Source organism: Lemur catta, chromosome 1 (genome assembly GCF_020740605.2).
Source record: "Lemur catta isolate mLemCat1 chromosome 1, mLemCat1.pri, whole genome shotgun sequence".
NCBI lineage: Eukaryota > Metazoa > Chordata > Mammalia > Primates > Lemuridae > Lemur > Lemur catta.
The window spans coordinates 142909135-142922031 of record NC_059128.1 but is presented as its reverse complement, the minus strand read 5'-3'; the positions used below and the strand labels follow the sequence as shown (position 1 = coordinate 142922031).

The following is a 12897-nucleotide window of genomic DNA, read 5'->3' as shown; positions in this document are numbered from 1 at the left end:
CCAGCAGCTCACAGAGGGCAAGGACAGCTGGCCGCAGGTGGCTGCCTGGTCTGTGAAAATGGGACTAGACAAATGAGGCCACTGGACTCCTGAGCTCAAGCGATCCTCCCGCCTCGGCCTCCCAGAGTGCTGGGATTATAGGCGTGAGCCACCGCGCCCGGCCAGCTGTCCACGGTCTTGACCTAGATACTGAGTGAGGTGGAAGCCACTGGACAGTCCAAGCAGAGGAGGGACTTGTGATCTATGTTCTAACACGATCAATGTGACTGCTGTGTTGAGGTCCCCTGAGCTAAACCCGAGGCCACCGCAGTAACCGGGTGAGACTCGCCGGTGGGCTGAGCCAGGCAGGTGGCGGTGGTAAGCAGTGGTGAGATTCTGCAAACTTCTGACAGGATCCATCGATAGGTTTGACACAGGCTATGAGAAAGGAAGGACGCAAGGGCCACTCAGTCTTCATTTGTATCTGTGATGCTTTCATTTCCCATATTTCATTTTTTAGACATGTAAATCGACACGGCAATGCGTGAGCATCTGCTGAAGCGGGGCAGCAGGGCCATGAGCGTCCGTGTATTATGTTCTGTCTGCTTCGGTATGTGTGAAATATAACGGACCACAAAACAGACCAAGTGCATCAGTCCATGTCTGAGATTTTTCTTTAGGAAAAGAGAATACCAATTAGGGCTCCCTGTTTTGTGTCTCCGTGATCATTAAAATACACCTTTACTTCTTAAATTGTGTTAACAGTTTATGTGTCTATTAAACGGCCAGCCTAACAGAGACAAATCAAAGCGCTCTCGTAAGCCAATTACTTCAGCCTTTGCTCGCGCCTTTTACAAGAGAAATTTAAAGGCTTAACATTTGCTACAAAAGATGCCCCTGGGTGGAACTTTTCCTCCTCTGATTCTATAATTAATCTTTCATGGTCCATGCCGGAAAGGTTAATGACATAATTTAAAAGTAGCGAGTCAAGGTTGATAACCTGTACGTATTTTTGCTGAGTCTATCTATTTATTTGTTTGATCACTTTTCATGGTGCTTACAATATTGACTTATCGTTTATTTGGTTTAAACTAACGGGGTGAAATCTCAAAGGTTCTATCCTTCGCTTACCCAGAAGGCACTTACATAGAAAGCCACACGGAAAAATTTCTATCCATTCTAGCTCTGACTACTTGTCTCTAAGGTGTGGGAACAGATTTTTTTTTTTTTTTTTAAGTAGGAACAGTGTTAACAAAAAAAAATCTACGTTCTTTTCACATCTCTTCTATACTTCCAGACTTTTTTGTTTCATGAGCTGTTTTCTACCTTGTATCTCTTTGGGATCAGGCAACATATCATAATCATAGCAATATTCATGGTTTTAAAAGAAACCTAAACAACAACATATATTTGTGAAAAACATACACACATGAAGACATCTGACATCACTTGGCAATATACACAATAAATCCTACATACTCTCTACATAAATCTCAGGATTTAAGTTAAAAACAACAAACTTTTTACAAAGCCTCGACTTTTATACGTTACTACAGTAAAGAACGGTGCTTGGAAAAATTCTACAGCATGGTTCTCCGTCCTGGTGTTGAGTTGTAAGACATGTAACAGGTTCCCTCAAAAAGAAACCATAAAACCACTACGACCGCAACCACCACTGCCTCTAAATGCTAATTCATTTTAATTATAAAAACAAATACATTGCACTCTCACAAGATGGTAAGGGAGCTCAAAAAATAAAGCCTGACTTTCTTATAACCACAGACCCTTGGAAAATTATTCCCTAACATTGTAATTCTTTGACTACGTTCACATATGGCCCATTTGAGCCACGTAGAAGTCATAGTCCATTGACCTCAGCTAGTCCTGCCTAAAGCCCTCAAAACTCCCCCAAAATTACTGAGAAGGATGAATTTTATGGAGATACCAATGAGAGACCTACAAGGGACAACAAATCAAATTAGTAAACTGTAAGTGTGACACTTACTAAAGATGTGATTCTTGGACCCCAATTGTAAATTATTTTAATGTATTATAGCATCAAATTGTTGGATATCTGAGAGCAAATGGACTCTGGGGAAAATTTATCTTGTTGAAAATTAAAGAGCTAAACAAAGGCTTCATTAGTATCACGTTGCATTTTTAAAGTCACTTCTCAGACACTTTCGAGTCTTTAACCCTAATCATCTAGCGACATTGCACTCTCTGTCAGAAAACAGCAGCAGCAAAGCTGCCAATAACACCATAATAACTGATGGGGAACCTCCAGGGGACAGAGAAGCCCAGGGCCACATGCTCCATCAGGACACAGAGCTGCTTATGATTGACGCCTCTGTCAAGCTAATGAAGAAGCCAGCTGTACTTCCACTACATCTAAATCTTTCACAGTATAAACTTCTCCAGATTAACGAGGGCAGCACTTCAGTGACAGTAACACACCCTCCTGAATCACCCAAACCCTGAGAATTTTCACAGAATACAAACCTTTGGGAGGGGTGAGATTGACTCCGTTTTTAAGGCACCACTGTACTGGCAAAATCCCCAAAGAATCCGCATGGCACAGTATTGAGAGTGTACTAGGTTCTGGTTGTAGGTCGTCAATAGTCACTTGAAAAAAATGATTGCTAAAAACCTAAAGGAAAAAGAAAAAAAAAAAACAGAGCCAACGGTGAGTTCCTTGGAATCACATAGAATGCTGGGAATAAAATGCTGGCACGGCTTCCAAAGGCGGTTAATTCGTCTCATCAAAATGATCCGGGCATGAACTGGGATTTCAGTGTCTATTACTAAATTAATCTAACTTGCTAAAACATTAGAATAGATCCTTGTGGTCACATTAATGGAAAGATAAACAAATAACTAGAATAAATAGAAGAGAGAGAATGGGAAAAAATTAACTACTTAGAGAAGTAAACCCCGATGACCCCAGATGGAAGACACAATCTGGCAAAGTCGGACGAACCCCAGCTTTGCTGACAACCAAGGTGGGAAGTGAAGGGTCAAACTGGGTTCTCGGTGTCCACGGCGGGCTCCCCACTCCTTGCACCACATCCTTCCAGAACCTCCCAGATCTGGGTTGGGGAATGCCAGCCTCATTCTGCAGCACATCCCTCCGAACACCCTGCCCTCTAGCCCGACAGGAGACAGGTGCACTAAGCCTGCCTTTGCTCAGCGTTTTCAGGCATAACAATACCCCAACTCCATGCTTAAGCTCCCAAGTTACAGCCCATTTTTCAAGCTATGTCTCAAATCCCAATGTTGCTGGTCTGGCTGGAAGGAAGAGACCCTGCTCTGTGCTCCCAGAGCACCAGACTTGAACCCGTGTTGAAAATCCTCCTTCCTTCCTGTGGATTGACAACACATCTGTCTTCCCCAGTAGATCCTGAGTTCTTTGAGGACGGCAGACTCATTTTTATTCATGAAAAGTATTCTCAAGTGCATAGTAAATGCCTTGTCCACAGGAACTGGATAAATGTCCACTGAATCTAAGAAAAAACATCCATGAAGAAATAAATAGGAACAAGGCCTGTTGACAGAAAAAGCAGAGGACAAAATCAGATGCGCCCAAACGGAAAAGCATGACGGGTTTAAAGAACCGAGTACGCAAACCTGGCCAGAAAAAAAAAGATCCCTTTCCCAACTCAACAGACACAAACCAGACTTCTTAGGAAACTTTAAGAGTTTTACTAAGCTGTGATTCCTGGGTCTTTCATTCTTTTCTGGAAGCAATCTAGTTCAGAGATAAGCAGGAGAAGAAATTCATTTCTGTTCTTCTCTATGTTAATTCCAACAAAAAGTTGTAATTCTACTGCCTGAGGTTTTGCCTTGAAAGTCAACTTTAGGGAGCAAAGGATCAAATACACCCAGGAAGGCCAATTCCCCATGGCCCTATTGAAAATCCCATCCTCCCTGCACAGCAATGCTGCTTCCCTGGTGTATTTTTCTCCTAGCATTTGACATATAACGTACTATATTTATTTATTCCTTAATTTTGCTTATTGTCTGTCTCTCCCCTATTAAAATATAAGCGTCCTAATGGCAGAGACAATGTCCCCGTTGTCTGGTATAGTGCCTGTGAGTGTTCAGTAGATACCTGTTAAATCACTGTGATCGGGTCTGTCCTGCACAGACACTCATACCCAGACACGTATGTATATTAAAACATGTGACTTTGGTGCCCGGATCTCTCAGAGCTTCAAGACCCTGTAAAGATGAGCACTGAGGAATTTCCAAAACCTGTTCAAATCCACGCTCACGTGGGCACACCTCTCGGGGAAAAGCTTAGTCAGGTTCATCAACTCCACCAGGGTTCATGTTCCTGAGTAGTGAGAACGACTGCTCTGTGATCCATCCGGTCCAGAACCTACCAGTCTCGGAACGAAAAGCTCAGAGCAGTTAACCAACTTGCCCGAGACCACACAGCTCAGAGACGGCAGCACAGAAACAGAACCTGAGACTTCTCCTTCTAGTATCCTTTCCTCTTTCTTCTTGTCAATGCAACATAGCTCACTTAACACAGAGGATATTACCCACATCTCAGTATCTTACCCTGTAATGAACACCAAAAACACTAGCCCACTTTATTGCTAGAGGTTGGCCATTTAATACTAGATCCTTTACACGCTTGTCTGTTTGCTGTAATGTTATTTACTTATGTCTTCAGGGATGCCAAGAAAAACCCCATGGGAGGGGTAAATGAAATTTGGATTGTGATGAGTGATGACAGCACAATGTGTAATATTCTCAAAGGTAATACTCTAAAACATTCTCTAGTGCTCAGAGAAATGCATTTAATTATAAACGTCTCCTACACTAAGAATATTCTGATGCCTCATGACAGGAAGACGAGCTCTGCACCTGAGGGTGTGCCTGCCCAGGTTCCAAGGGACAGAAGCACGCGCCCCAGCCCAAGCAGTAGCAACACAGTAAGAGGAGGTGGGGGGAAGCAGAGAAACTGCATGACTTAACTTATTTTATCACTGGTAGATGGGGAAGAAAAAGTAAAATGAAAAGAAAAACACTAATAAAATGAGTAAAAGTACCTACTCTCTCTCTCTCCCCCAGTGAGGTCTATTTTGAGAAAATTATTTATTGTGAAGACCAAATAACTACCACTGGACGTTCATCCAACTAAAGATATTTTGATTTGTATGTCACATTCTGTCATTACATACTGCAATTATTTACAGGTACAAAAATGTGAGAGGGGCTACCCCTGACAGCTAAGCACACCAGCTCTGCTTAGTTTATTTTAAATACCAGGTCAGGTGGACATTGTGGCCCTTCCGCACAAGGACAATGTGATCGGCAGCTGGCGTGACTGTGCCACCCACTGAGGGAACAAAGGGGACTTCTGGCCAGGATTCAGCAAGGCGCAAGGCTTCTGTGTAAGAAAAACTTCTAACAACCACCAGAAGACACAGCAAAGAACCTCAAAGGCCATTTTAAATACATAGGTTTTTAATGGATGGCAAATGAAGGGATATGCATGAGTTTTAACCTCAAGATGATCATACAAAGTGTGAGTCGATACTTTCTTTAAATAAACTACCTTAAATATTTAAAGTTACCCTTTAAATAAACAGTTATAAAAGTAATTGATGTTCACCAAAGAAATAAACATTCAGAAAAGAAAAAAAGTATTTCATTATTATAATCACTTTCCATATTCTTCAATATATTATCATCACTAAATTTCTCCGATTTCACCCAATCATTAATTTTTAAAACTCTCGACTCAACCTTAAAACACTAATGACTGCATCAACAAATCCAGTTCTCTTAAGAAAAAGGAATTAAAATAAAATTAACTTCTGAATCTTTAATTACATTCTTCCACTGAAATACACAAAAGGCCCTTAAACCAAGACATAGGTTGGCTAAGAAGGCCCAGTGTCTCCCACAGTTCATAAGCAGAAACTTGCAGAAACAGGCAATTTAGATTTTACCATAGGTTATGTCACTGAGATATCTTTTGCGAGGAAGGGATATTATAATCGCAGGAGATTATCAGATCACCATAAAAATGCCTTTACATGAAAAGGTAATTTCATTTGGAATCTGCAAATCTTAGAAGCACGAGTTTGTCTTCAATCAATGAAGGCAGATGAGAAAAAGGACATGTGGGAGGTGAGAACTTGCTTTTCACTATTTTCAAGTATTTTCTAAACATAAATAGATCATACTCACTACGACCCGTGCAGGAGAAAATAGCTACTCTTATAATGATTACGACACGCACTCGTTGGTGGATAACTATCCAAAGACAAGGAAAAATGCCCCTGTGTGATATAAGAGGAGGCATCTGATTAGACTCGCCCTGTGCTACCCGTAATAAAAAGAGCTTAAAGCACTGCTGGGCTGGAGAGACGCAATCTGTCTTTGGTTCGCCCGGCATTGCTGATACCCTGGGCGAATGTATTTCATCTGGTTGGCTTGGAGTTGAAAGACTTAATTTGATCCACTCTGGGGGCCAGGGCCCAGAGCGGAGGAGGAAAACCCACCTTGGTCACTGATGCAGGACAGATATGGAAGGGCTCGCTCATGTTCACGGTTTCTAGCTTCATCCCAACTGTGAAGAAATGGCTTCTCAAATCTGCATGATCCTGCAGGGAGAAAGAGAACAATACTGAAAGAGGTGGCATCGGGAATTAACCCGGGAATGGCCCGGAGGTTCTCCTTGAGCATTTCATTGGGCAACTGAAATCGGATGAAAATAATTAATCCTCCCTGCTTCAAATGTCTAATTATTGCAAGATACTGGGGATTTAATTATTTTCTGCAGCCTAAATTGCTTTTCCAAGGGAGAGGTAGCAAGCCTTCGTGGCCACGCTTAAATTTGCACTGAGCAAAAAAATTCATATCACACAGCTTTGGTCTTCCCAGGTGCTAGGGACGGAAGCCGGCAGGGTGATGGAGGCTATCAGTCACCCTGAACACAGCAGGGTGTCTTCGGAAAACGTGGCCTCTTGCTGCGGGAGTTACATCACAGGGCTTCCGTGTGGACCCTCTGGGTGACCGTCACCCCCACTTCCTGCATCTAAGTGCACACAGCTTACCAGTTACGGGTAGTGAGCAAAAGATCTTGGAGATGTGCACACCCAAGAATCCAGAACCGCCATGCAGACAATCAGAATCTCAATCACTCAATAAAGATGAGCAACACCCCTCTTTTAATAGGAGTATGACAGTTTTACAACCCGCTCACGGCGACCTTATGTGAGCAGATGGGGCTTGCCTCCTCGAGAAAACAAATTTCAATACCCACTTCAGCTATCCAGCAGTGGATGAGGCTGGCTGGACTCCGCACGCCAGAATTCATCTTGCTGAGATGGAGGTCACCCCATAACTCAGTCTGGATAAACAGCAGTGGATGAATAAATGTACTTTGCGGTCTGTCCCTGAGGAAATGACAGCTGCAAATAAATCCTGCGCTTTCCAAACACATCCATTGAGGTGTGAAGTACAAAAAGATATCTGGGGGCCTATTACTTTCTTTTTAACTACAAACCTAAAGTGGATTTTTAATTAATTCAACAATGCCACTCTGGATCCAGCCCTGAGGCTCGCACAGAGCGCAGTCGGGCTGCGCCGGCTCTGCCAGCCCCACTGTCAACGTGCCACGGCAGACCACGGAGGAGGAGCTGCTTAGAAAACTCTCCACTGTGTTGCCAGAAACTTACAGAATGTAAATGCCTCTAGGACCCGCCAGACCCCTGCATTTCTCAGGTCCCCACACACAGCAGCCTGCAGAGGTCTCGGCACGCGTGCACGCCCAGGAAGTGTTGTTCAGTGTGCGTGATGCAAACACTGCCCCAACCAGGACAAGAAAGGATGTGGCCAAATACAACAAAAACCAATGGAAGGAACTGGCCCATTCCAAACCCTCAAAAATCCCTTAAGCACTTACAATCAACACTTTAAAAAAATTACCTGCATAAGGGAAAGCACAAGAAGATATTCTTACAGGCAGGTGATGACTTTTTATTGTTTATGTGGCAAATAAAGCATTTATTTTTAAAGGTGACTGGCAGAAGGTGGGCCAGGGAAGGGAAGTAGTGGAAAACAACCGTGTCAGAGCATAATGCCAAGGCAGGGCCGAAAACCACAAGTGCTGAGACACCAAAACGAAACCAGAACTGACTCACTGACATCCATATTAAAAGATGAACAGTTAAGTTGAATGTTTCTAGGCATAAAGACAAATATTTAAAGTGCTGGATATCCCAACGACACCAATTTGGTGTTTACAAATTATATGAATGAATTAAACTATTTCCCAAAAATATGTACATCTATTATGTAACAATAAAAAATAATTTTTTTTTTAAAAAGTCCAAAAAGGATTCAAAGTTCAGGTTCCTGTCAAGACCCAATGCCCCAGTACCCAAATCAGTGGGGGCCGAGTCACATTCATGGATTTTGCACGTAAATATCTTATCTCTATTTAATTATGAAATGTTTTCATCTTTTGAAAAGAGGAATTATTCTAAAATTATGATGTAACAGAAGTTTGTCTGAATGTACTCAACAAGCCGGAGCAGTCATCATTATGCCCTGTGACAACACAGAAATGCCCTCGGGCACTCATGCCGCATCTGCAACTATAAAAAAGGGCCCAGATGAACCTGATAGTGTCTTGAAGTGTCGGCTTCCCTCTCTGCTAGGGGCCTCCTTCCTTGCTGCCATGTTCCCTCGCACACCCGCTGCTACCAGGCTGGCCCGCTTGAGATCCGGCTCCGAGCCACGGGGAAAGGGCACCTGCCCGGTGATGCCCACCACCAGGGCTGTCCTCTCACTTCCCTCGATTCCGGATTCCATGCCCGCTCCCTGCTCTGGATACTTCTGCCCTGATCTTTGCTCTCTGAGTAGAGCCGGCTTTCTAAGCAGGGTTGACTCACAACCTCTGCTCCTTTCTACACCCCAGGCTCTCAGTTTGACCTGGACCACTGATGTGCAGTCCTAACCCAGGCCACATGCATCCTTGAGCCTTGGCTCCAAGCTCTTCTGGAAGGCCTCTCGATTGCAGCTCCCGAAGCTGTGCTGAGACTCTGTGGCCCAGGAGCACTGCATGAACAGCCTCCCTGGGGCCACGAGTGTCTAGCAGAGACCAGGCCACGGCTTCCTCTCCTTAGCAATTTGCTCCTCAGATAACCCTTCTCCACTTGGAGCTGCAGACTGCATTATAAACGCTCGTTGCTAATGACTTCAGTGTCCTCTGCATCCACCTCCATCTCTGGGTTAAGCAGGGACCGCTTCCTGCAGATGGCACACAGTCCCTGCCTTCTCTCCCGGAGTGCACGTGCTCACACGGCCACCACCGAACTCCTCTCGCTCTGCTCTCCGTGAAAACGGAACACACACAGGTATGCCACAGCAGGCTACCAAATGCTGCATGAAATACACACACACAAAAAAAAATCTACATTTGTCAAAGGCAGAAGGAAACAAGAACAGGTACAGAAGATCCAAATTTCGGAACAAATTCTCTTACTTCTAGCATATAAAAACTAAATATCACCATGATCACGGCAGACAAATGATTTATGGGAGTGAATCTTAACCTGGAATATGAAAATCACTCGACTTGATGACAAAGGAAAGACTCCGGGAGAGCCGCACAGTAAATTTATTCAGGGAGGCTTGGGCCTTAAATACCGGAGGGATGGAGGCATTTGAGTATGATCTAAAAGGCAAAAGAAGTCATTTGACACTCCTAAGAAATAAGGTTTTACGATAATTGAGGAATTCAACAGCAGTGAATTTCCAGATAAGCCAATACACAAATCCGCTGGGTTCCGTGGGTGTAAGTGCACATCCGCATTAATCTACGAGCGAAGATGCAGATACTCTCATTGTAAAGCAAATGTGATCACCTGGACCACTTACTGTTAATCGGACTTTGAGAGCGTGCGTTCATTTACAGACACCCCCAGCTAATCGTTCTCAATGTGAAGGACAGACAGAGCTCCCGGTTCCTGAAGATGATTCACAGAACCGATTATCTCCTGAGCAATAATGGAAAATTCACTGTGATTTGAGAGAGACATTCTGGCCTTCGCAAAGCTCTGGAGAACCATTCGCGCTTGGTAATTACTGGATCAAGAATGATGTTATTCCTGTGATGGGGACATATTACGACATCCTCAGCATACTTACAAATATGCCTGTCACAGTCGGGAAATACTGCTCACTCAGATGTACCAGAGTCCGGTTAAATTGCTTACTGAAAAACTATTCTCCGTTAATAAATGCCAGCAATGTCGTTCCCGTCCACATTTATCGCGATCCATTTTTATTTTTGCCCCGAAGTAGTTTTATATTGATCAAAAGTAAAATGCCATTCGTTTTATTGGAGGACTGTCTTAACAGGCGACTGTGGCAATCTCTCTTCGGGGAACCTTATTTTCGGTGGAATGGCGTCGTAAAAGAGACTCTGTAGACACCAACTTCCTTTCTCCACTCGGGCTTCATCAGCACTATTCCCTCCAAGGCCCACGCACGTCTCGCTCTCTCGGCCTGAGACACGGCACCTCTGCGCTGAGACTAACTTGGTTTGGTAGATACAGATGGAGCATCCGGAATCCGAAAATCCCAAATCCAAAATGCTCCAAAATCCAAACTTTCTGAGTGCCCAGATGATGCCCAATGGCAATGTTCACTGGAATATTCCGGATTTTGGATTTTCAGATGCTCACCCAGTAGGCATACTACAGATATTCCAAAATCTGAAATCTGAAACACTTCTGGTCCCGTGCATTTTGGAAAAGGGATACTCAACTTGTACTATCAAGGGAGTAGACACAGTAGCAACTCACAAGCTGTGAATACTTGTAAGCATTTTCCCTGTACTGTCACATTGTCACTCTGCCCCCCACAGACTGCGGGTAGTTGTCCACCTTACAGTGGGGAAATTCAGACACGGAGAGGTTAGGTTACCTAAGTGAGGATACAAAGCTAATAAAAGGAGCCAGGTTTCCAACCCAAGCCGTCTGACTCTGAGTCCAGGATCCAGCCACCAGATTATATAACAGACTGGGAAACATAGGCCAAAAAGGATCTTTTATTTTTAACCAATGTAAAAACAAATGTACAAAACCGCTACAACCTATAAGCTCCTGAAATTTTATTTCAATGAAAGCTACTACCAGGTAATACTGATCATTTACTTAAAACCTCCAATTTTTGCTCTTAATGCCTAACACTTTTCAATGGCTTATGAAAAAAGTTATGCCAGAGCGTTCTAACCCTAAAAAGGACCCCCAAAATGCTTATATACAGACAATCACAGCCTTCACCAACAATTAACAAACATCTTTACTACTTTAGTACGTCCGTATATTAATCGATCAAGATTTAAGAAACGTACGCAACGAAATGCCCACAGTGCTTCATAAATTATCCCTCATCGATACATATTTCCTCATCATGTTATCAATGTTAACCAGGACAGGTGACTCTGATCAATGCGGTTCATCCAGCACACGTGGCTGGCTGCGAAATCCACGCCAATCTCAACCTGTCCGTGTTATTTCAAAGACCATGTGTGAGGCTCAACCCTGCCCTGAATGAAGAGGAAAGTGGGTGACGTGGTCTGGTTCCTGACACTGAGAAGCTAGAAATTTAGTGAGAAAAGGGCTGAGCAGTGAGAAAAAGGAAGTAGAGCATCAGGCTAGAAAGAGCAGTCTGGACAAACCACAGTGTATTGGTGTCCTGGGTTTACAGTTCTGGTGTAAGTGGTCTCACTTTTCTCACCTAAGAACCGGCGGTCAGGAGGCTGTGACAACCGCAGAGCCCACCCCGGGCGCACTAAGCACCCACGGTCACCCGCTGCTTTAAACATCCACCTCCCGCGAAATCTCTCTTGGAAGTGGCTGCGATGCTTGGAAAAGGGCGGGACGTGATTCCGGAGGAATCCAGCATAGCCACCTCAGGATCGCACCTGCCCTGGGGCGGCCCTGGTCCTAGTCACCGTGAGCGAGCAGCAACCCAAACTCATCTGGCAGGGTGAGAAAGCTTGGGGTGAATGTTACAGTTCTTTATAAGGCACAGTATACATAATCCGTGGAAGATGATGAAGGAGTTATCACTAACGGGAGAGCAAGGAGAAAGGGGAGACAGAAAAAGCAAACACTCATGTCTCACATGCCTACTTGAACTTGACTCATCTCCACATTGACTTTAGAAGCTTGAAGAACCGCAGCTTACGCTCTTACAATGCACTCTGGCTATCCCGGACGCTGAAAACAGCTAATGCTTCATTAGATAAATACACCTCACATGGCATAACATTATAAAGAATGTGGCATGGGGAGAACATATTCACATTAATTAACACAACAAAATTAAAACGTACTTGGTGAGAATTTTAATGTAAGAAAAGCAGCGAAATCATTTCTGTGCAGAAGCCAAATTCTTTTTTTTTTTTTTTTTTTTTGAGACACAGTCTCACTCTGTTGCCCAGGCTAGAGTGCCGTGGCGTCAGCCTAGCTCACAGCAACCTCAAACTCCTGGGCTTAAGCAATCCTCCTGCCTCAGCCTCCCGAGTAGCTGGGACTACAGGCATGTGCCACCATGCCCGGCTAATTTTTTCTATATATATTTTTAGTTGTCCAGATAATTTTTATTTCTATTTTTAGTAGAGACAGGGTCTCACTCAGGCTGGTCTCGAACTCCTGACCTCGAGCGATCCACCCGCCTCGGCCTCCCAGAGGGCTAGGATTACAGGCGTGAGCCACTGTGCCCGGCCAGAAGCCAAATTCTTAACCCCAGTTCCACAATCAAAGGCTGCAGGAAATTCTCTGACCTCTGGCAGCTACAAGGATCTTTAATCTTTTGGTTCTTCCTTCTTGCTTATGTTGATATGAAATCAAATAGACCAAAAAAAAAAAAAAAAAAAAA

At 43.9% G+C, this 12897-nt stretch overlaps 1 protein-coding gene across 1 annotated transcript in view; it reads right to left on the bottom strand.

Annotated features, from left to right (window-relative positions):
- Positions 1-12897, bottom strand: part of SFMBT2 (Scm like with four mbt domains 2) — a 149863-nt gene that overhangs the window by 47612 nt on the left and 89354 nt on the right. The window contains exons 8-9 of the mRNA XM_045536215.1: positions 6501-6602; positions 2482-2629 (exon numbers count right to left, since the gene is read on the bottom strand). Of these exons, the coding sequence (XP_045392171.1) occupies positions 2482-2629; positions 6501-6602 (250 nt within the window). The remainder of the gene's footprint in view (positions 1-2481; positions 2630-6500; positions 6603-12897) is intronic.